Source organism: Symphalangus syndactylus, chromosome 2, assembly GCF_028878055.3.
Source record: "Symphalangus syndactylus isolate Jambi chromosome 2, NHGRI_mSymSyn1-v2.1_pri, whole genome shotgun sequence".
Lineage (NCBI taxonomy): Eukaryota > Metazoa > Chordata > Mammalia > Primates > Hylobatidae > Symphalangus > Symphalangus syndactylus.
The window spans coordinates 85,516,253-85,540,339 of NC_072424.2; the positions used below are offsets into that span (position 1 = coordinate 85,516,253).

The following is a 24,087-nucleotide window of genomic DNA, read 5'->3' on the forward strand; positions in this document are numbered from 1 at the left end:
CCTGATTCAAGGTACTTTTCTCAGGTGCTGAACCTGTCAGAGGCGTTTGAGCCAGAGCAAGTCCATCTTGAATGGGAGCTGGGTAAAATGAGGCTGAGACCTACTGGGCTGCATTCCCAGATGGCTAAAGCATTCTGAGTCACAGGATGAGACAGAAGGTCAGCACAAGATACAGGTCATAAAGACCTTCTGATAAAACAGGTTGCAGTAAAGAAGTTGGCTAAAACCCACCAAAACCAAGATGGCAATGAGAGTGACCTCTGGTTGTCCTCACTGCTATACTACCACCAGTGCCATGACAGTTTACAAATGCCATGGCAATGTCAGGAAGTTACCCTATATGATCTAAAAGGGGGAGGCATGAATAATCCACCCCTTGTTTAGCATATCATCAAGAAATAACCATAAAAATGGGCAACCAGCAGCCCTCAGAGCTGCTTTGACTATGGGGTAGCCATTCTTTCATTCCTTTACTTTCTTAATAAACTTGCTTTCACTTTACTTTATGGACTTGCCCTGAATTCTTTCTTGCATGAGATACAAGAGCCCTCTCTTGGGATCTGGATCGAGACCCCCTTCCTGTAACAAAATCACCAGACATCAAGCTCTTCTACAATCTAATAACTCAAGCTCAATTCAGTGAGCAAGTTTAGTACATTCTCCTCCTCCCTTTCTCTGCCATGTTCTCAGTGCAGTCACCATTTGTGTGTCTGAAAAGGAGGCTATGATGTGCTTTCTCAAATACCGCACATCAAAGCGGGCCTAACGGCATGGCATGGACTATTTCTTATGGCCTTCATCTGGATTCTAACTATATAGAGGGTCACTCTGCAGATCTACCGAGGGCTGCCCTCAAGGTTATACAGGTCATGCTCTGTACAGCGGCAGCTGATCAGGGGCTGAGGAGGTTGAGCCCCCATCCTGCTTCACTTGCCAGCTGAGATCTCTGCTCAGGTTGTATCCCAGAGAAAGGGGTGCCTTTTCTGATTCACCTTTGGGCCAATGGGGGGCCCTGAGTCATCCCTAACCCTCTCCCTCCCAGAAATTCCAAAATCTAATGTTCATCTCCTCATCTACAACACTGTTGATGTCCTTTTAAGGAAGAGAATATGCGCATGGCAAAGGTGAATTCATTTTGAAGATATGTTTTCTGCTCAGTGTGAAAGAAGAAGAAGAGAGATGGAGGGAAACAGAGAAAAGAGAAGGATAAAACAAACGGTGGAGAAGTTGGCCCTCTGCCTAATAAATTGTGGATTCATTGTCCGTCTCTGGACACAGCTGCAAAGGAGCAGAAAATCAATTTTTTCTATTACTCCACGGTGAGGAAGGAAAACCTATTTGTAAATTGAATTAAACCCCATAATAGCATGTCTGTGTATTTGTTGAGGACTAGAAAAATTAGCCACAGATACAACTACATAACCCAGCAATGTAACTAGAAATCAACACTCTCCCATTTCAAAGCTTCGTTGAGACATTTTCTTTTCCTTTTTTAAAGAAACACCCATGGCTAAATGTCACTAAGATTCTTCGGCATGCCAACACTTCAACACCTCAATAAGGACTCTGGAAGGGAAGGAACTCCAAAGCCCCATCTGGGTAGAGCGTGCTTCCAAATTCTTGCCTTTGCTAGTTGAGTATCAGTCAGTCAGTCAATAATGATTGGATACGAACTAGACCCCTCTAGCTGATGGTTTCCTCCCAAGTCGCAATCTGTGGTGCTAACTGTGGAATAAATCCCCTGTTTCTGTGTGGGCTAGATCTTGTTCACAGACACCCTAACCCATCCACTCAGTACTGAATAATCCTGCTACTGCAGTCAGTGAGGGTCCTGAAATTTCATTAGCAGTCTGCCCTCTAGCGGAGCAACACAGTACTTCAGATTTTCTAGGAATAGAAAAGATTTTTTTTTTCCTTTTCTTTCACGGCTTAAAATAATTCAAGTTTTCCAGATAGTGCAAGGTGAGGCAGTCATCTTCAGAAGTCAGCTTCCAGAGCTGAGGCAAACAAGGCTCACACAGATAGGTCCCCAGGTCAGAGTTAGAGGCAGATGGTGCTGAGGGGGGTGTCCCTGCAGAGACCTCAGGGACAGAGGTCCTTCTTCCATCCTTTGAACGCTCCAGAACTCTCCTTGGCCATAAGCATCAGTTCCCCACCCTCTCGTTATGCAAATAGGACCCACTTTAAGAGAAATCAGCATAACAGGGATGTTAAAAATCAGAGGCTTTTGTAATTTTTTGGCAAATTATTAACACAGAGGAGCCTTTCAAAAAGGTCCACGTAAATTCTTAAAAAGGCAAAGATTCACGAGTTTTATAAAAAGACCACATCTTTGTGGCTGTTAATTTTAAGAGGAGAGTCTATTTTGTGATGTTGGCGGGATATTGGTAAGGCAGAAGATAATCTTAAGATCTGTTGTTTTGGGTTTCGCTTCTGTCTTTTTTAAAACTTCAGAACTTGGCTTGCTTCAGTTTGTCAATGTGGTAGCAGAGTTTCAGTGCGGGTCCCAGCTTCAGGCCCAGGTACTTCATGACCATGTCACTCTTCAACAACAGCAGAGCGTTGCCATCAATCTCCTGGTGGGATAGGATCAGAAGAAAGATAAACCCAGAAGATGGTCAGAGTCATCAAACAGTGGCTAAGGTTAAGGTGTGGTCAGGGGATGTGCTCAGGGCATATGGATTGATTTAGGCAAAATATCCTCTTGGTCCTGGGGCAAGGTCTTTTAAAATATTAAAGCAAACAAACACTGTGTTCTCCTCTCCCCATCATCTCCCTGGAGTCATTTGATACACGGGATGTTTCATATTCCTGCCCTCACCTCATAGAAGGAATCAAACACAACCCCATGTGTGTTCCCAATATCCCACTTAGGAAGTTTATCTCCTCATCCAAACTTGGCTAAAGTGGCAAGAAGTGTCATCCATTAGACCCTGAAACTACAGGGTCTTTCCATTCCAAACTTCCACCTATTGCCCTAATTTCTCATTTCTTTTCTTAGTAGGCCCACCTAACTTTAGCTGATAACAAAGCAACTCATTCCACCTATGGAGGATTTCAGGTGTGTTTAGCCCTGTCTATTCCACTAGATGGAATACACTAAAGAATGCACCTGCTTCATCTCAGGGTTCAGCACAAAGAACTACTAAGGGGACGAGCCAGTCCTTTGAGGTTTGGTCCCAGGGTTGCTGCCATTGGTCATTGAAAATGGTCACCCTCTAGAATGCATTCGGAGTTCACGAACCTAGCAAGGCTGGGCTTCCATGGTCACCTTTAGTGCCATTTTCAGGTCACTGGAGACAAAGGGTAGAAATTTGAGGTGCTCAGGCAGGGAGAAGAGACATAGTTACAGGACTCATATAATGGTACCAGGGTCACCAGCTCTCTCATTCATCTGCCCAGCCAGCCAGTATTGATGGAGCACCCACTCCGTGTCACTTTCCATGTCTTTGGCAAAATGGCAGTGGGCAAGGCTTACCTGTGGGCCACTCCCAGGAGCCTCATTTTCTGCTGTCTTCTATTTCCCTCACCTCCTGGACTCCCACTGTCTCCTCCCACCCTGGAAGACAGCCAGACTCCTCCTGCCCAAATCTGTCCAAGCATAACCCACTCTGTGGTTCTTGGTCTCAAGGCCCCATTGTTAGGTGAGGTCAACATATGCCTAATAAAAGGCGAGTGCTGTGTTAGATGAGAATCCTCCTCAGATTGGAGAGCATGATTTCTATGACAGAATCACCAAATAAAATGAGAAACAGGAAACAAAAATAATGGTCACTGTGGAAGGCAGAATAATGCCCCTTCCCCTCCATGCACAATGTCTGGATTCTAGTCCCCACACCTGTGAATGTCAAGTTACACGGTGAAGGGGAATTAAGGTTGCAGATGGGATTAAGCTTGCTAATCAGCTGACTTTAAAGTAGGGAGATTATCCCGGATTATGGGGCCAGGTGGGTGGGGGGAGTGGCGGCTGTGTAATCACAAAGCTCCTTAAACGTGGAAGAGGACATCAGCAGTGAGAACCAGGGATGGCAGCCCGAGCAGCAGAACAGGCCTCAGCTTGATGTTACAGTCTTTAAAGATGATGGCAGGGGGACAGGAGCCAAGGATTGATGGTGGATCTAGAAGCCGGAAAAGACAACCAAGCGGATTCTCCCTAGAACCTCCAGAAGGAAAGGCAGGCTTGCTGGCTGAGCCCACTGAGACCCATGCCAGGCTCCTGACCCCCAGAGTGGTAAGACAGAGAATGTATATTGTGTGAGGCAACTATGTTGGTGGTAATCTGTTCTAGCACAATATAAAATGAGTACAGTGCCAGGCACGGTGGCTCTTGCCTGTCATCCTAGCACTTTGGGATGAGACCAGCCTGGCCAACATGGTGAAACCCAGTCTCTACTAAAAATACAAAAATTAGCTGAGCGTGGTGGTGGGCGCCTGTAATCCCAGCTGCTCGGGAGGCTGAGGCACAAGAATTGCTTGAACTGGGGAGGCAGAGGCTGCAGTGAGCCGAGATTGAGATCGCACCACTGCATTCCAGCCTGGGCGACAGAGTGAGACTCCATCTCAAACAAAAACAAACAAAAACAAAATGCATATAGTAAGCCTGACAGGTAAATTATTGATTCTTATCTTTAAAAAAAATTTACCATCTCTATATTTTAGCATATCTCAAAATCGTTATAATGCTATCTGCTCAGTGAAGGCTATCTGAGTCAGGAACCGTGCTGAACACCTTTTGTGCATTTTCTTATTTAATCCTCAAAGTGGTTTACGAACAGGTGCTACTGCGGTTTGCCTGGCATGTCGTAGGTGTGCTGTGAATGTTTGTTGCATGCACAGACGGCTGGATGGGCAGGAAACAGGCACTCCTGACGAAGGCCAACATGAGAGAACAGATGGGGCAAATATTCCTTTAAAAACAAATTAAGTAGTCATTCTGCTCTGAGGAGCCTGTGGTTGTACCTGTCCCTCTCATCTCTGGCTCCCTTGAGGGTGCCCCTAGGGCTTAGTTTAGAGCGCCCCCACCCCCACCACCTCCCCTGGCAGCATCTCGCAGCTCCCTGGACCTCACTCTCCTTCCAGGCCTGCTCCCCCAATCCCCTCCAAGGTCAAACCCACCACTCGCATACGTGCTTTCTGAAGAGCTCCACGTGAGGCCCCAGAGCCTGCGGGTCAGCGTCCTTCACAAACCACACCACGTCCTCCACAGTCCAGGTGGAGGGGTTCCTGCTCCGTGGCCGCCTGGCATCCTGCACATCCTGAGAAGGGCTTGAGGCTGGATAGGGCACAGAGAGGGAGACCATGAGCCAGTGGGACAGGGCCTTGCACCTACCTGGTGCTGCCCACCCCCACCTAGCCTGGAAGGGGGGTCCTCAGTGCCCATGAGTCCAAGGAGCTGGCCCAAGTGACCTCCTGTCATAGGGAAAGGCTGTGAGTGGCAGCTCTATCAGCAGCCCAGAGCTCAGAAGGCCACTCCTAAATAAATTACCCTTCCCATGTATGCCAAAGCTGTCTGCTCTCCCAGGAGAGGAAGCACTAGACAGTGGATTCCCTTCAACAGGCTGGAATTCCCACCTGAGTTGGAGTTTTCAAGACTCTCCTGCTCAGTTCTTTCTCAGCGCGCCCAGGGCCTCCTGAACCTGGGTACTTGGTGACCAGGGCAAGTGTGCTAAGATGAGTGTCCAAATAAGCCTCATCGCCTCAGTGAGGCCAGTGACTTGGGGTCCTTTCTGCTTCCATGGCCTTCACACTGAGAGGATAGAGGCATGGCAGAATTGAGGTGGCTTTTCGTTCTTGTTCATGGTCTCTGCAGAATGCAAATCTGCCACAGCATCCTCAGAGCCATCCCTGGTCACACGTGCAGAAAGAAGAGGTCCCCTCACTCACTGCCCCAGGTACACACTGAGTCCTTGCACGGCCCTCTGGGGCTGTCAGAGCATTTGCCCGGGTCTCCCCCACTACACTGTGAACTCCCTGACTGCAAAGGACCTAACCTATATCTGGTCCGTAGCTGGTCCCTGGGAAATGGTTGCATAGGGCATTTTCTCATGCAGCAGGTAAAAAGGCTCAGGACAGTGAAGGAGGAAGAGAGCAATGAGTTCAATGGCTGGCAATATTTAGGGTTGATTTTTGTGTGTGTATGTCCCCAACTAATTCATCCTCTTTCCCTAGAGCCAGCTCCTCTTCCTATCTCCCCAGTTTTGGGAACCCACCTCTTCATCCTCCCCTTTTTGTGCTCCCCACATTTAATTATTCTGAAGCTCTTGGGAGAATGCCTGTGATGCTGATGTCCTCCCTTCCACCCCTGCTGCCCCAGCCCCAGAGCCTGTCACCTAACCCCCTGCTGGGGGTTCCTAATGGGTGTTTTTGGGCCATGCCCTTTTCTTCCTACTGCCTACAACTGCCGCTGCCTCACATTCTCCCTAAGACACATCTCCCCATGGGTTCCCCTTACCAACACACTGAGTCCTCATTCTACCTCAAGGTCAAGGGCTCTCTTGGTCTTAATAATATTTTTCCTTCTTAATGGAGGGGGAGAAGAGCTTTGGTGCCAGAGAGACCTAGGGGACAGATCCTGGAGCTGCCCCTTGCTGGTGATTGGACCAGGATGTAGCTCATCATGTGTGAAATGGCAGTGCATTCTACCTGGAGGGGCAGGTGTAAGGATGGAAATGGGATAGTGCCCTGCCCCGAGGCTGACCTATGTCAGGTGTTCCACCAAGGGCGGGAGCCTGCCTACCTTCCCTACATCGCTGCTCTCCTGTGCACCGCCTGTCTGTCTGGGTACACTTGTTGTGACCGACCGAATGTCTCCCCAACTTCCTTCCTCTGCCTGTGGCTGGTGCTTTGGCTTCAACCTAGAAGGCATTCACCCTCTCTCCTTCCCACTCACGTTCCACCTGATGCCTTTGTGAACAGAAATGTTCTGTGCTTCCTGCGGCCTGCATGTCACCTTCCTACCCCTTTATTTTATTGTATTTTATTTATTTTTCGAGAGAGAGTGTCACTCTTGTTGCCCAGGCTGGAGTGCAGTGCAGTGACGTGATTTCTGCTCACTACAACCTCCACCTCCCGGGTTCAAGTGATTCTCCTGCCTCAGCCTCCCGAGTAGCTGAGATTACAGGCGCCCACCATCACACCCATCTAATTCCTGTATTTTAGTAGAGACGGGGTTTCACCATGTTGGTCAGGCTGGTTGGGAACTCCTGACCTCAGGTGATCCACCCATCTTGGCCTCCCAAAGTGCTGGGTTTACAGGTGCGAGCCACAGCAGCCGGCCTCCTACCCCTTTATTCCTACATCTTTATTTGTTCATCTATCTCTTAAGGTGCTTTCACATTCCACTTTGTAGTACAATTATTTATGAACTTCTCTATAACCTCTAGTTAGATTTAAATTTCCTAAGGATTCCTCCCACTCACTCCGCAAACATTGATTGAGCACCTTTTCTGTACCAGCTGCTAGGTGAAGCGTTTGGTGAAAAATACAGATGTGATCCTCTCATGACAGGGGTTATAATCATTGACTCCTCCATGGCTCAGAGTACATATACAGTCACACACCACCTAAGGACGGTGCTCCCATAAGATGATAATGATTCTAGTTCCTATCGCCTAGTGATTTGTGTTACAATTTTCTCCAGTATTCCGTATAGTAACATGCTGTACAGGTTTGTAGCCTAAAAGCAATAGGCTATACCACACCGCCTAGGTGTGTAGTAGACTATACCATCTAGGTTTGTGCAAGTACAACCTATGATTTTCACACAACATTGAAATCACCTAAGGATGCATTTCCCAGAATGTATCCCATTGAGTGATGCATGACTGTGTTTATAAATAGGGCTTGATAAATGCGAGACGAATCAATATACTCTGCAGACACAGTCTAGGTAACTTATACAAAAGCCTGTGTGTGTAATCTTTACTTCTATTTTAAGGCTAGAAAAAAGTCAAGGCTCTGAACAATGAAGCAGCTTTCCTACAGAAGAATTCTAGTTAGAAGTTGAGAAGCCTTCACTTTATTTCCCTTCTTTAGATCTCAGGGCACAGTGGCTTTCTGCTGTCTCTGTCTCCTTCCTCCTTTTAATGTGCCTGAGACGTGCATGCTGCTCCATTAGCACTGAGGAAAATACAGCATCACATTTCTGCATCTGTCCTAAACACATAATGGTTTGGCTGAGAATTGGATTGACTTTGAAATTTCCCCTGCCTCTTCCTTGTGGGACCTGGAAGGGTCCCATAAGGTGGTTTGGCACGGGGTATTTTTCTGGGAATCCGTTAATGCACCCTGGAGCCATCTGAATGCTGATCCATGCTTATTAAAGATGATTTCACTCCATTTAAAGACATCTGCACTCAACATGGGGACGAGGAATCACGGAAATCACATTGCCTTTGGATCTCGCCCAATCAGAACATTGGCGTTAATCAGGGTGATAATAGATGCTCTGATTACAAAGGCTGGAAGTCTTTAGTGCCAAGAATAATTTTAGAGTGATCAGAGCAGAGGTCAAATCTAATTTCCTGCATTTGACAGGAAGGGGGGAAAACCCAGACCAATTAACAGGATCATTCACAGGAACCTAGAGTCCTTTGAGCTAGGTCAGGGAAACACTTTCCCTTCAATCACAGTGTTGAAGGGCTGAGCCAGGTGGCTGGTTTGTCTTTAAAGAGGAGGCTCTCAGGACGACTGCTGTGGAGGAAAAGAGATAACTGAGATGGGAAAGTGGGCTCTGTTCCTGGTACCTGGTGCTTGCTGTGGGCACTTTTCATTTTTCCAGGATGGAGCAGAGGCAGCAGGGGCCTGGCTCGGGCGTGTTTCTTACCGGGCCTTTTAGTCATACAAAACAGAGGGCAGCAGGCAGCCTAAGTCACACCTTGGGAGCTGCTCCTGATCCAAAGCACACAGATTCGCTTTAGAAAGGAAGAAAAATGGAACTTTCCAGTGGCAGGTTTGCAAAGCCTCACAGTGGTCTATGCTCACAAAAATAATAAATACACTAGCCACTCCCTCTCCAGCTGCGGCGAAGGTGTCAGGAAGACAGATGGATGGAGCCTGGTGCAGCTGGGGCAGGCAGATATGATAGATCAACAGTAAGACATGATGGATGTGGAAAAGTCTTGCTCCTAAGCAGACAGAGCATGCCAAGAAGCACTGGCCAGACACCTTTGTGAGCAGGCAGAGTTCTCCAGTGAGGAGGACATTGTGCTTGGTCTTGTCATTCCCTGGGGTCTGCCAGAGGCATGTGAAAAGTGAAACTCAGTTATGAATGGATTAAATATGCTTGTTTCTAAAGCTGAACTCACATTTACCAGAGCTAGGATGACTATGAGTCAGTGTTTCAAAGCAATCCCGATTTTCACAGCACAGGTACTTGCATACTCTCTGTGAATCTCCCTCTGCCTTGCACATGCCAATGAGCACATCCATACGTACGTAATTTCCTTTCACTCATTCATAATTCAGGAGAAACTCTTTAGCTAACAACAGAGTCATGTGGAGGAGCGGAATTAGCAGTGAGCTGGGAGTGAGAAACCCCTGCCACCCACCAGCCATGTGATCAACTCTCTGCTTCTCTGTTGTAAAATAAAAGGGCTTGATCTCTTGGTGGGACTGTAAACTAGTTCAACCATTGTGGAAGTCAGGGTGGCGATTCCTCAGGGATCTAGAACTAGAAATACCATTTGACCCAGCCATCCCATTACTGGGTATATACCCAAAGGACTATAAATCATGCTGCTATAAAGACACATGCACACGTATGTTTATTGCGGCACTATTCACAATAGCAAAGACTTGGAACCAACCTGAATGTCCAACAACGATAGACTGGATTAAGAAAATGTGGCACATATACACCATGGAATACTATGCAGCCATAAAAAATGATGAGTTCATGTCCTTTGCAGGGACGTGGATGAAACTGGAAATCATCATTCTCAGTAAACTATCGCAAGGACAAAAAACCAAACACCGCATGTTCTCACTCATAGGTGGGAATTGAACAATGAGAACACATGGACACAGGAAGGGGAACATCACACTCCGGGGACTGTTGTGGGGTGGGGGGAGAGGGGAGGGACAGCATTAGGAGATACACCTAACGCTAAATGACGAGTTAATGGGTGCAGCACACCAACATGGCACATGGATACATATGTAACAAGGCTGCACATTGTGCACATGTACCCTAGAACTTAAAGTACAATTAAAAAAAAAGTGGGGAGCTTGATCTCTAAGCCCCTGCCAGCCCCTTATGACGTTGTGTAACCCCTCCCACCTCAGGCTGTTCACACGAAGGGAGTCACTTCCTCCCACAGCTGAAGGCTACATCAGTGTGTCCACATGCAAAACACACCAAGTGCAGCCACAGCCAGGCTTCCCGTCCCTCCCGGGCTCTGATCATTCGCTACGGACCTCATTGTCTTCATCCATAAATTGTGAATATTATTTGCTGCTTCTTAAGAATATTTTAAGAATCAAAACAATGCGGCTCAGGGCTGGAGCCTGACCATAAGAATCTTAAAGACAGGAAGTTCATTGTCTCCAACAGGGACCCCTGTGTCCTCGGGCTACCTGTGAGCTGCCCAGGCCCTCTTGGTTTCTGTCAGCTGGAAGTGGGTTGGGAGGGCCGGGGCTGGCAAGGGGAAGGGGAGGGAGATCCGTTCTCAGCATCTCCAAGTGGCCTGCTCCCACTAGATGCATCCTTTCTAGATACAATGCCATTATCAAATGTGTGACGTGCCCAGGCTAGCCCACGATTATAGCAAAATCACGTGGCTTGAAACAGTGCTGTTTTTCATTATTTCTATCTGTTGCTCAGGTGGAGCGTAGCGGGGTGATCTCGGCTCACTGCAACCTCCGCCTTCCAGGTTCAAGTGATTCTCCTGCCTCAGCCTCCCGAGTAGCTGGGATTAAAGGCAAGCGCCACTCACTCTATCTAGAGTTTTCAAGGTGCCATGAGGTGAGAGAGATGAGAGGGAAGAGAGCCCACTCAATCCTTAGAGTTTAATCAGATTTTTCTTTTATTTATTTGAGACCAGCTGGCCTGCCTATGTGAGGAGACAGCATGTCTCTAGAAACAAGGAGACACCATGGGCTTGAGGCCAAGCTGAGCTGAGCTAGATTCCTTCTTGGCCACCAGAAGACACTGTGACCTCCTAGCAAGCACTGTGACCTCTGCTGGGAAGCCTCCAGCCATCCCTCCTCCCTACTGACCCTCCCTGGTTGTCTTTCCTCCTGCTTATTCCAGCCAGCTCCACTGCCTCTTCTCTGGGAAGCCTTTCCAGACTCCTAAGGGTAGGCTCAGCCACTCCCTCCCCATCTGATTCTCCCACAGCATCCATACTTTTCCCTGACAGCAATCATCACAACTATAATGAAGTTAGTGTAATAATTTGTTGACATTTATCTCCCTGGAGTTGCAAACCCTCAGAGAACAGGGCCGGTGTCCATCTTGTTCACAGCTCTGTCCTCAGATGTGAGAAGAGCCCCTGGCACACTGTGCCCAGGAAGTCTCTGCTGGCTAGGACCAACCAAAACCTGAGTCTTAATTGCCTGCTCTATAAAACACCTCGTTGAGCTGTTGCAAGGATTAAATGGCATAATGTTGTAATTAAATAGGATTACTCATGAGGTAGTTGCTGTTCTTCTTATTATGATGATGTCATTCCATAAATGGCCAGTAGATTTGTATTCCTAAATCCCAGGGCCACCAGCTCACTCCCCTGTTCAGAAATGTCTGGTTTACAGTTACTGCAGAGCAAAGTCCCATCTGCTTGAAATGGATCCCAAACCTCCCAGCATGGTTTCCCTGGTGTCCCTGCACAAACCCTTTTTTTTTTTTTTTTGAGATGAAGTCTCGCTTTGTCACCCAGGCTGGAGTGCAGTGGCATGATCTCGGCTCATTGCAACCTCCATCTCCCGGGTTCAAGCGATTCTCGAGCCTTAGCCTCCCGAGTAGCTGGGATTACAGGCACGTGCCACCACACCCAGCTAATTTTTGTATTTTTAGTGGGGACGGGGTTTCACCATGTTGACCGGGCTGGTCTTGAACTCCTGACCTCAGATGATCCGCCCACCTCTGCCTCCCAAAGTGCTGGGATTACAGGTGTGAGCCACTGCGTCTGACCTTTAATTAATTAAACTCTTTAATTAATTAATTAAACTCTTTAATTAATCAGCTCTTGCCATGCTTTTGTCCACTTCACCTCCTCACATAGAATGCTGTTCTCATTCTTCTTTTTCTAGCTAAATTGTCTCCATCCCTCACCCAATGCCAGGCCCTATCAAATAAAAATCCAACCACAGGAAGCATTTGGGTTGTAATAGCAATATCAGATTGACTTCGTTTCTTGATTCTGAATCTTGGACCCAGTTGTGGTTGGGAATTCTACAGTGTGTCTTGTTAAATGCCCAAGTCAGGAAGCTTTTGTTATCCAAAACCTCTTTATAGCTCTTGGTGATTATATCTTGGATGAGAGACAAGGAAGAGCTCTCAAACTTTCACCAGAGCATCAGCAGACACCAGGAAAATGTGCCCTGTGAACGCATCCCCTTGGAGCCCACTGGCAGCGGAGACAGACGTGATATATCACAACTGCAGGAAGCTAAAGGTAAGTACCGCCAGAGAGAGAAGGCCGAGGAGTTTGTCATGTCATCAATACCCACCCTTCTGCCTGCAGCCTCATGCAGTTTTCTGGCTTCTGTGGTTTTAAACCATTTTGATTAGTACCATGGGGAAAATGCCATTTCTAAGTCTCTTCCATGGTTTATGACTTGGGTCAAACTCTCTTAAAGCGGTATGGTTTTTTTGCTGATAACTGCTTTTTACTTGGGATGGAACTTCAGAGCAATATTGAACAGTCATTTGGGTGGGAGGGTGGGGTGTGAGGGGACCCACAGCAGGCACCAGGCTGACAGCTAGGTGAGAAATGGGTGAGGATGCTGGGGGTTTCTCTCCCACTTTAACATCCTGCCACTCAAGTCAGCATGGTTTTTATCTCCATGGTTTCCAAACATTTTTAGTTGTGCAAATTTTGTTTAAGCAAAGCACATATAGAACCCCACTCTGCAAATGTGAAAAGGCCCTGCTTAAAGAGAGGGAGGGCACCTGGAGTCCTGTCTGCTCTTGTTCCATCTTCTCCATCTCTTAGAACCTTGAAAGCCATCAGGCATGATTTGAAAACCCCTGGGGTTGTTTTGAAAGACACAGGCTTTGGAGCCCATTGAAGTCAGATCCTGGCTTAACACTTGATTTACCTTCTCTTGAACCTCTTTTTCTTTATCTTTAAATCAAATATACAATACCTTTTTATAAATATTAAATTCTAAACATATAACTTATAATAAATCGGAAACTGTCTGGCCCACTTGAGTGTAGGTCTTCAATAAATAACAGTTTGATACAGGCCTCAAGCCCCCCTTTGCCAGGGCTGTAAGGGGTTCAAATATGAATAAGAGACTTCACAAAGCTGAGGGTCTGTTCCCTTCTCTAGGATAGAGTGAGAACTATAGATGAGGAAACAAAGTGCCGCGGGAGGGAAAAGGAGGGAGTGAGCATTTCTGATCAGAATTCCCATTGCCTACTCAGCGTTACTTTGCACTTCTTTCTCTGTAATAGCAGCCCTAATTTCCATCTGGAATCATGGTTGCTAGGAATGAAAACAACATTTCCCAGCATCCCTTGCAGCAAGTGGCCATGTGACTACATTTTGGTCAATGAAATGTAAGCAGAAACGGAAACCTCTTTCACAGACACTGGTGCTATCCTTCCTTCCATCTTCTCCCCACCCACTTCCTCTGTCTCACTGCTGAGAATGTGCATGGCTGACTGGCTGTTTCTGGTACCTGCGGTTTTATTTAGCACCCTGAAGAAGGCACTGGTTAAAAGGAATCTTTGGGCTAGGCGGGGTGGCTCACGCCTGTGGTCCCAGCACTTTGGGAGGCCAAGGCAGGCAGATCACGAGGTCAGGAGATCAAGACCATCCTGGCTAACACTGTGAAACCCCATCGCTACTAAAAATACAAAAAAAAAATAGCCAGGAGTGGTGGCGGGCACCTATAGTCCCAGCTACTCAGGAGGCTGAGGCAGGAGAATGGCGTGTACCCAGGAGGCAGAGCTTGCAGCCTGGGCGACAGAGCAAGGCTCTGTCTCAAAAAAAAAAAAAAAGGAATCTTCAGAGAATTAAAGTGTTAATAGACCTACAAAGGATGAATAATTTCATTTTTCTTCAGTGTATCACAAAGGCTCAACAGTGAACTTCAACTGATACATCATGTAGCAGCTTTTCTCCAGAGAGGTTAGGTGGCTTTGTGATTTTAAACATCCCACAGTCCCATGGTGGGGGTCCTGCTGATTATGGACAACTGGATTTCAGGGTCTCAGGCAAAATTCTCTCTAATATTTATTTTTATTTATTTATTTATTTATTTATTTAAGACAGAGTCTAGCTTTGTTGCCCAGGCTGGAGTGCAGTGGCACAATCTCTGCTCACTGCAACCTCCGCCTCCCGAGTTCAAGCGATTCTCTTGCCTCGGCCTCTCAAGTAGCTGGTATTACAGGCGTGAACCACAACACCCAGCTAATCTTTGCTTTTTTAGTAGAGACGGGGTTTCACCGTATTGGTCAGGCTGGTCTCAAACTCCTGACTTCAAGTGATCCGCCCACCTTGGCCTCCCAAAGTGGTGGGATTGCAGGCATGAGCCATCATGCCTGGCTGGTTCTAATACTTCTAAGTTATTAAAAAGACAGCCAGGATTCAGGGTTCAGGTATTGATGCTCTTGGGATGAAAGGCAGCAGGCACTGGTGGACTCTGTTTCTCTGATCTCATCCCAGACCCTGAGAGGCAGAAGGGCCTGAGCTAGGGGGCCTCTCCTGGGGTGCAACCAGGCTCCAGCAGAGAGGCTTTCTCAGAGCTGGAGCCTGAGGAAGAGTCTGGGCTGCCCCTTGGCCAGTTGCCTGGCAAGATTACGCAGACTGTCAGGGCCTGATTCCAGGATGATACGAGTTAGCTCTGTGTCCCCACCCAAATCTCACCTTGAATTGTAATAATCCCCATGTGTCAAGGATGGAGCCAGGTGGAGATAATTGAATCATGGGGTCGGTTTCCCCCATACTGTTCCTGTGGTAGCGAGGAAGTCTCAGGACATCTGATGGTCTTATAAAGGGGAGTTCCCTTGCACAAGCCCTCTTACCTGTCACCATGTAAGACGTGCCTTTGCTTTCCCTTTGCCTTCTGCCATGATTGTGAGGCCTCCCCAGCCATGTGGAACTGTGAGTCCATTAAACCTCTTTCCTTTACAAATTACCCAGTCTCGGGTATGTCTTTATTAGCAGAACAGACTCATACACAAGAGAACAAAAGGCTGGGATGGGGATGAAAGTGAAGGACAGGAGGACATCCTAGGGCTCAACTGGAAGGAGGTTTGAGGGGCTGGGGGATGGGAGCTATGCTGAGGCCCTCTGAAGAGCCCTGGATTCCCTGGCCCTGGGTCACCAGTTGGACTGAACAGGGCAGACTGTTGTTGAGTGAGTGATAGAAGTTCTCTCCAACTAAATCATGCCTCCCTTTTACTGCTGGAAATCTTGCATTTAAGACATAGGGCTGAGATTGCACCAACGTGAGTGGGAGAGAGAGTAAATATCTCCTTTTTAAAAAGTGGGACTCTGGGATTATGAGTCAATTCAATCAGCATGGTGTCCTGTGATCACCACCCTGAGAAAAGGGGAATGGGGCTGAGGAGAAGAGGATGACAGAAAGACATTTAAATGCCAGAGGGACATAAGGATGAGTGTTTCGACCAGAATACAAAGGGACACCGTGAGGGCACAGACATGGTGCATGTTTATTGAACACCTACCACATGCCAGATATTATGCTAACACTGGGGACAAACCTATGAAATCAAGGCTGCCCCTGGTTTACTTTACAGTGTTGATTCGTGAAAGATCTTGTCCCTTTCTCTTGTTCTTAGGAATCAGATGGAACAATGTTGCTCTCCTTTGGAAAATAGGGCTCTGTGCACTTAATCTGCCTGGCTCATGGCCCTGTGTGACAGTGTTGGAAAGTGGCCTGCAGGGCAACTCTACATTTGGCAAGAGCTGCCGTGGAGAGAGAATCTGTGCTCTACCCCTCAGAACACCTCTCTGGCAAGGGGCCCCTTCTCACCTCTGCATTCTTGGCCAAGGGAAGCTGGTCAGGGCCACGCTCATCTGGGTTGCATGAGGCTCTTGGAAGGGAATGTGTGGAGGGTCTTGATCATACAAAATAGCTCATGTGTTTGGCTTGCTGGGGTCACTGGTGGAAGGGTCCTAGGCTCAGGGGAGAAATGTGACTTGCCACAGAAGACAGAGCCTGCCCACTGAGGGGCTACAGGGTGGCAAGATGAAGACTCCCAGACTCCTTGGCCTAGGGCCTTCTTTCTTCAGCAGTTCTCAGCTGTGGAGCTGATGGGCTGTGATCTGTTAAGGGATGTGTTAAAAAGATCTATGCTGTAACTACTAACATTTATTGAGCTCTTATTACCTCCTAGGCCTTCTACTAAATGCATGTATGAACTCATTTAATCCTCCCAACAATGCTATGAGGCAGGTGCTGCCATTATTATTATGGCAATTTTATAGGTGAGGAAACTGAAGCACAGGTAACTTAAGACTTGCAAGAGGTACGCAGGAAGCAGCAGATCCAGCATCTCAGCGCAGGCTGTCTGGCTCAAGTCCCAGTGATTATCCACTATGCTCTATGGCCTTTATGCACTATCAAAATACTGAAGCTTGAAAATGATTTTTTTTAAACATCAATCAGAAGGGCCTTCAAGCTATTACTATAATCCTTTAGCCCTTATAGCGCTTTTGTAGATTGCATTCCAACAAGCTTTCTTTAGTGGACAAGACAGAAGTGGCATTACAACCAGCATTGGGGGAATTTTGCCTAACTCTGCTCCTGCTCATGTATTTGTATCCTGAAAGTGACACCTCCTATGCAAGAGACAATTCTTTACCAAGGTCTGGTTCTCCTTTCTCCTGGGCAGAGCTAACCTACAGCTCCCAGAGTCCCTTATGGTTAAGTGTGGCAAAATGACCAGCTTTTGCCAATGAGATGTGAGTGGAAGTGACGAGCATCACTTTCAGATTGCAGGGAAGCACCTGTGCCTTCTCCATACCTTCATTCCCTTTCTATTCCCTGAATGCATGGGGCATGAAGGCTGTAGAGGGTGGCAGAGCCACAAAATAGATGGAGCCTGTATCCCTATATTGAGATGCATCCATGAATCAGGAACATTCACCTTCGGCTCTTGAGCAAAAATTTCTATGGTATTTGAGCCTGTGTAGATTTTGGAGTCTAAGTATCCTGTGGCCTAGCCTACCCTAATACATGATTTTCTTTGCTTATCAAAGGTTGAGTTTGGCTGTTTTTGAGAACCTCAAGATCTATGAAAGGACTTGTGGAAATTTCTGATCTCCCAGCAGTCCCATGTTTAAATAGCCACACTCCCCCTTCCCCAGATGCTGTGCCCCCTGCACAAGGGCAAGGGATGTTAAGTCAGTGGGAAGCTGATGCATGCATTACATTACCACATCTGTTTCCTTCAAGAGAAGTCACGTTTCTCTTGGGGCTGGAGGCTGGGGGCCTCAGCCCAGGTGCCGAGGGGCCACCAGAAGACATGGGGCTGGTGCGGGGACCACCAGCAGTGGCAGCAGGACCACCCCCAAGGTGGCTGTCTCCAGAGTTCTGCCTCTTGCAGTACAGCGAGGAGGAGGGGGGCAAGGAGCCCCTGTGGTTAAAGGTGGAGGCAGAGGTGTCCACGCCATAGCGGTTCATGCCCACAGGGTTCACCAGGTACTCTTCGGTTGTGACTGTCTTGGCTAAGCAAGAAGGCAATACAGAGAAGCAGATATCAGAGAGCAGTTCAGGAAGCTATCAGACCCTCCATCTTGGCAAACTCTGCCCTGCCAACATAGTCGCCAGTATCTGTGAGGATGGAGAGAGGAGAAATGAACCCCACAACATAATTCCAAATAGCATACCTGTCAGCAGGCTGAGAGCTGCCTTGCCCACAGGAGCATATTGTAATAGGAATTAGGAGGTGTGCTCCTTGGTGCTTAGAGGAAAATTGATATTTTGGCCATTGATGACTTAATAAGCCCAAATCAGGCCAGGTGCGGTGGCTCCCGCCTGTAATCCCTGAACTTTGGGAGGCCGAGGCAGGTGGATCACCGGAGGTCAGGAGTTCAAGACCAGCCTGGCCAACATGATGAAACTCCATCTGTACTAAAAATACAAAAAATTAGCCAGATGTGGTGGCAGGCACCTGTAATCCCAGCTACTCAGGAGGCTGAGGCAAGAGAATTGCTTGAACCCGGGAGGCGGAGGTTGCAGAGCAAAACTCCGTCTCAAAAAAAGAAAAAAAAAGAGTAAGCCCAGATCAAAGACTTTCTTCTGCAGTGGCTCTGCCCTCACAGTCTCTGCTGGCTTCTCAGAATCTCCCTGTACTCCCTGCTGTTGCTCACCCACCAGCACAGCCCCCCTCACCTGGCTCAGGACTCCTGGGAGAGATCAAGCAAGAGTCACAATGTCCCAGAGTCAGGAGAGACAACTGTGGCCTGGGTGGTGGCCCAGGTGCCACAGTGCTTTCTCCTCACACCTTTAGTCTTGATACACATGAGGGCAGCCATCCTCCGCCATGGCTAACAAGCAGGGATGCAAGTGCTGATCTGGACAGCCCCACGGTCCTCCCCAAACCCTTCGCAGGAGAGCTAAAGAGCCAAGCTAAAGTGCAGGGGGAGGAGAGGACTTAGAAAGTCCGCCAACCTCATCATCAGTGCCTCTTAAGTAAACCAGGACTTACCGTACTTTTTGTTTGTTTGTTTTTCGAGATAGAGTTTTAATCAATAAGTCTGTCACCCAGGCTGGAGTGCAGTGGTGCCATCTCAGCTCACTGCAACCTCCACCTCTCGGGTTGAAGCGATTCTCTTGCCTCAGACTCCCGAGTAGCTGGAACCACCATGCCTGGCTAATTTTTGTATTTTTAGGAGAGATGGGGTTTCACCATGTTGGCCAGGCTGGTCTCAAACTCCTGACCTCAAGTGATCCATCTGCCTTGGCCTCCCAAAGTGCTGGGATTACAGTCCTATACTTTTAAAGCTCAACACTGAGCCTGTTGAACTCCCTGTGAGCTACACCTATGGCCAAATGGTGGATGTTTTGTTTGTTTTATTATTTTTATGTGGAGTTTTTCTTTTGGGGGGTGGGGGAAGTCCAGAGAAATTATGATGATAGAAAGAAGGAAACTATTCTAGTCCCTCCCACTAGGACAAGATCATGTCTACCTATCCCCAGCAATAATTATCTGTATATTAGACACCATCAAAACAGATCTTGGTATGCCCAAAGAAAATGCAATCAGCAAAAAAATAAAAAATAAAAACAAATAACAACAACAACAACAAAAACCAATGGATCCTCCATGATTGGCAATGAAAAATAAATTTGAGGCCACAAGATCAAAATGTCTTCTCCATACATGGATTCTTCCACAACGTAGGTATTGAAGATTAAGACTTGATTTTATTAGGGGAGCTAGCAGATCTTCTCATAGTTGGGGATGGATGTGGAGCTTGACTAGAAATAAAAGTCTTTGAAGATGTGATACAGATAAGTAGTGGTTAGAGGTAAATTTGGAGCTGTAAATACTTCTGTTAAAGGAAGAAAGATCTCAAATGAATAACCTAATCTTCTATCATAAGACACTGGAAAAAAACTTAAAGCAAAGAAGGAAATAATAAAGATTTGAGCAAAAATTAATTCAATAGAGAATTTTAAAAAACAATAGAAGAAATCAATAAAACCAAAAGCTTGTTCTTTGGGAAAAAAATCAACAAAATTGCAAGCCTTTAGCTACATTGACCAAAAAAATAAACAAATAAAAAGTAAAGAGGGAAAGAGAGAAGATTCAAATTACTAGAATCAGAAATGAAAACCTGAAAGAGAGGAAATTACTACCAACCTTACAGAAATTGAAAAAGATTGAGAAATACAGATGCTTTTTGCTTACAATAGGGTTATATCCCAATAAACTTATCATAAGTTAAAAATACCATAAGTTGAAAATGCGTTTAGCATACATAATCTACCACACATTATAGTTTAGCCTAGCTGACCTCAAACATGCTCAGAACGCTTACGTTAGCCTACAGCTGGACAAAATCATCTAACACAAAGCCAATTTTATGATATAGTATTGAATATCTCATGTAATTTACTGAATACTTACTGAAAGTGAAAAACAGAATTATTGTATAGATACCTGAAGCATGGCTTTCAGTGAATGTGTATCACTTTCACACCATCGTAAAGTGAAAAAATCATTGTCAAACCATCTTAAGTAGGGAACCATCTGTTCTATAAACAGTTGTATGCCGGTAAATTAGCTAACTTAGATAAAATGAACAAACCACTAAAACTGACTTAAGAAGAAAAAGACAAGGCCGGGCGCGGTGGCTCACGCTTGTAATGCCAGCACTTTGGGAGGCCGAGGCGGGCGGATCACGAGGTCAGGAGATCGAGACCACGGTGAAACCCCGTCTCTACCAAAAATACAAAAAAATTAGCCGGGCGTGGTGGCGGGCGCCTGTAGTCCCAGCTACTCCGAGAGGCTGAGGCAGGAGAATGGCGTGAACCCGGGAGGCGGAGCTTGCAGTGAGCCGAGATTGCGCCACTGCACTCCAGCCTGGGCGACAGAGCGAGACTCCGTCAAAAAAAAGAAGAAAAAGACAATCTGAGTAGACCTGTAAGAAGTAAAAAGATTGAATTAGTAATCAGAAAACTACCCACAAAGAAAGCCCAAGCCTGGATAACTTCACGGTTGAATTCTATCAAACATTTAAAGAAAAAAATAATACTAATTCTTTACAAATTCTTCCAAAAAATAGAAGGGGGTGGAATACTTCCCAACTTCTATGGCAAATACTTCTACGAAGCCAGGATTACCCTTATACCAAAACCAGACAGACACATCATAAGAAAACTACAGACCAATATCTGGTATTCATATGGATGCAGAAATCCTCAGTGAAAAAACTGGCAAAACTGAACCTGGCAACATATAAAAAGATATATACACCATGACCAAGTAGGATTTATTCCAGGAATGCAAGCCTGATTTAACATTCAAAAATCAATTAATGTAATACACCATATGGATAGAATAATAAAACAGAGATCACACAATCACCTCAACAGATGCAGAAAAACATTTGACAAAATCCAATACCCTTTTATGATAAAATCACTCAACAAACTAGGGACAGAAGGGAATTTCCTCAATCTGACAAAAGGTATCTGCAAAAAACCTATAGGTAATATCATGACTAATGGTCAAAGACTGGATGGTGTCCCCCAAGATCAGGAACAAAAAGAGACAGTCCATTCCAGCTACTTCTATTAACATTGTACTAGAGGTTCCAGCCAGTGCAATTAGGTTAAGGAAAAGAAAAGCCATCTGGATTAGGAAGGAAGAAGTAAAACTATCTCTTATGTGTACGAAATCCTAAGGAATCTACTTAAAAGACTGTTGGAACTAGTAAGTACTTCAGCAAGGTTGTAGGATACAAGATCAATGTGCAAAAATCAATTGTATTTCTACAAATTTGCAATTAACAATTAGAAAATAAAACTGAGAATAATTCCATTTATAACAGCATGAAAAAGAATAAAATAAAATAGGAATAACTTTAACAAAAGTTCAAACATACTCTGAAAACTACAAAACATTGTTGAAAGAAATTAAAGAAGATATAACTAAATGGAAAGAAAAATCTCATGTTCATAGGTCAGAAGGCTGATTTTTAGGGTGGTAATTCCTCTCAAATTGATCTACAGATTCAGCACAATCCCTGTCAGAATCTTCACTGATTTATTTGTAGAAAATAACGAGCTACACGCTTGTAATCCCAGCACTTTGGGAGGCCGAGGCGGGTGGATCACGAGGTCAGGAGATCGAGACCACAGTGAAACCCCGTCTCTACTAAAAATACAAAAAAAATTAGCCGGGCGTGGTGGCGGGCACCTGTAGTCCCAGCTACTCGGAGAGGCTGAGGCAGGAGAATGGCATGACTCCAGGAGGCGGAGCTTGCAGTGAGCCGAGATCGCGCCACTGCACTCCAGCCTGGGTGCCTGGGCGACACAGCAAGACCCCGTCTCAAAAAAAAAAAAAAAAAAAAAGAAAATAACGAGCTAATTCCAGAACTCATATGGAATTGCAAGGGACACAGAATAGCCACAGCCATCATGAAAAACAAAAACAAAGTAGAAGGCTCACACTTCCTGATTCCAAATTTAGTACAAAGCAACAATAATCAAGACAATGTGGGAGGTCATCATGTTAAATGAAATAAGCCAGGCACAGAAAGACAAATATCACATGTTCTCACCCATATGTGGGAGCTAAAAAAGTGGATCTCATGAAGATAGGGAGTAGATTGGTGGTTACCAGAGGCCAGAAGGGCAGAGGTCAGTGAGGATGAAGAGAAGTTGATTAAAGGTACAAATATATGGTTTTATAGAAGAAATAAGACTTAGAGTTTGAGAAATCACTTGAGTGACTATAGTTTACGACAATCTATTAAATATTTGAAAATAGCTAGAAGAGAATAATTCAAATGGTTCTACCATAAAGACAAATATTTAAGGTGATGGATATCCCAAGTACACTGATTTGATCTTTACAAACTATATGAATGTAACAAAACTACATACATCTCTTATGCATTGATTTAAAAAATTTTTTTAAATAAATAAATAAAGCCAATGTCATTGGAGAGGGAATAAAAGACAGTGTGGTTCTGGCATTTGGATAGGTATACAGATCAATGAAATAGAATTCAGAGTCCAGAAGTAAATCCATGTGTATATGTTCAGCTGATTTCCACAAGAGTGCCAAGACCATTCAATGGAAGAAAGGATAGTCTTTTCAACAAATGGTGCTGGGACAACTGGATATCCACATGTAAAAGACTAAAGGAAAACCCTTACACCATATACAAAAATTAGCTCAAAATGAATAAAAAATGTAAATGTAAGAGCAAAAATTATAAAACTCTTAGAAAGAAACATATGGCGTAAATGTTTGTGACCTTGGATTTGGCAAAATATTCTTAGATTTGACACCAAAAGCACAAGCAATAAAATAATAAAATAAATTAGACTTCATCAAAATTAAAAACTTTTGCACGTTTGCACTGGGCACGGTGGCTCATGCCTGTAATCCCATCACTCTGGGAGGCAGAGGTAGGTGGATCACATGGGGAGTTTGAGACCAGCTTGGCCAACATAGTGAAACCCCGTATCTACTAAAAATACAAAAATTAACTGGGCATGATGATGCGAGTCTGTAATCCCAGCTGCTTGGGAGGCTGAGGTACGAGAATTGCTTGAACCTGGGAGGCAGAGGTTTCAGTGAGCCGAGATCGCGCCACTGCACTCCAGCCTGGGCAACGGAGCAAGACCCAGTCTCAAAAAAAAAAAAAAAAAGACACCATCAAGAAAGTGAAAAGACAACTCACAAACTGGGGGAACATACCTGCAAATTATATACTTGATCAGGGACTTGTATATCTTGTAAAAGGGACTAGACTTATACAACCAACCTGTGTAAGGGACTAGATTGTATTAAGAATTATTCTAGCTCAGCTGGGCACGGTGGCTCACGCGTGTAATCCCTGCACCTTGGGAGGCCAAGGCGGGCAGATCATGAGGTCAGGAGATCAAGACCATGCTGGCTAACACGGTGAAAACCCGTCTCTACTAAAAATACAAAAAATTAGCCAGGCATGGTGGCAGGTGCCTGTAGTCCCAGCTACTCGGGAGGCTGAGGCAGGAGAATGGCGTGAACCCGGGAGGTGGAGCTTGCAGTGAGCTGAGATGGTGCCACTGCACTCCAGCCTGGGCAACAGAGTGAGATTCCATCTCAAAAAAAAAAAGAATTATTCTAGCTCAATAAAAAGACAACCCGATCTTAAAATGGATAAAGGACTTGAATAAACATTTCTTTAAAAAGATATACAAATGGCCAGTAGGCACATCAAA

The 24,087-nt window shown here is 45.8% G+C and overlaps 1 protein-coding gene across 6 annotated transcripts in view; it reads right to left on the reverse strand.

Moving 5' to 3' along the window:
- Positions 1-1,456: 1,456 nt before the first annotated feature.
- SCML4 (Scm polycomb group protein like 4) overlaps positions 1,457-24,087 on the reverse strand; it is a 120,529-nt gene continuing 97,898 nt past the window's right edge. For all 6 annotated transcript variants that reach the window (XM_055260507.2, XM_063630712.1, XM_055260517.2 and 3 more), the window contains 3 exons: positions 17,577-17,867; positions 5,127-5,272; positions 1,457-2,576 (listed from right to left, as the gene is read on the reverse strand). In XM_055260507.2, coding sequence (XP_055116482.1) covers positions 2,451-2,576; positions 5,127-5,272; positions 17,577-17,867 — 563 coding nt within the window. In that variant the 3' untranslated portion in view covers positions 1,457-2,450. The remainder of the gene's footprint in view (positions 2,577-5,126; positions 5,273-17,576; positions 17,868-24,087) is intronic.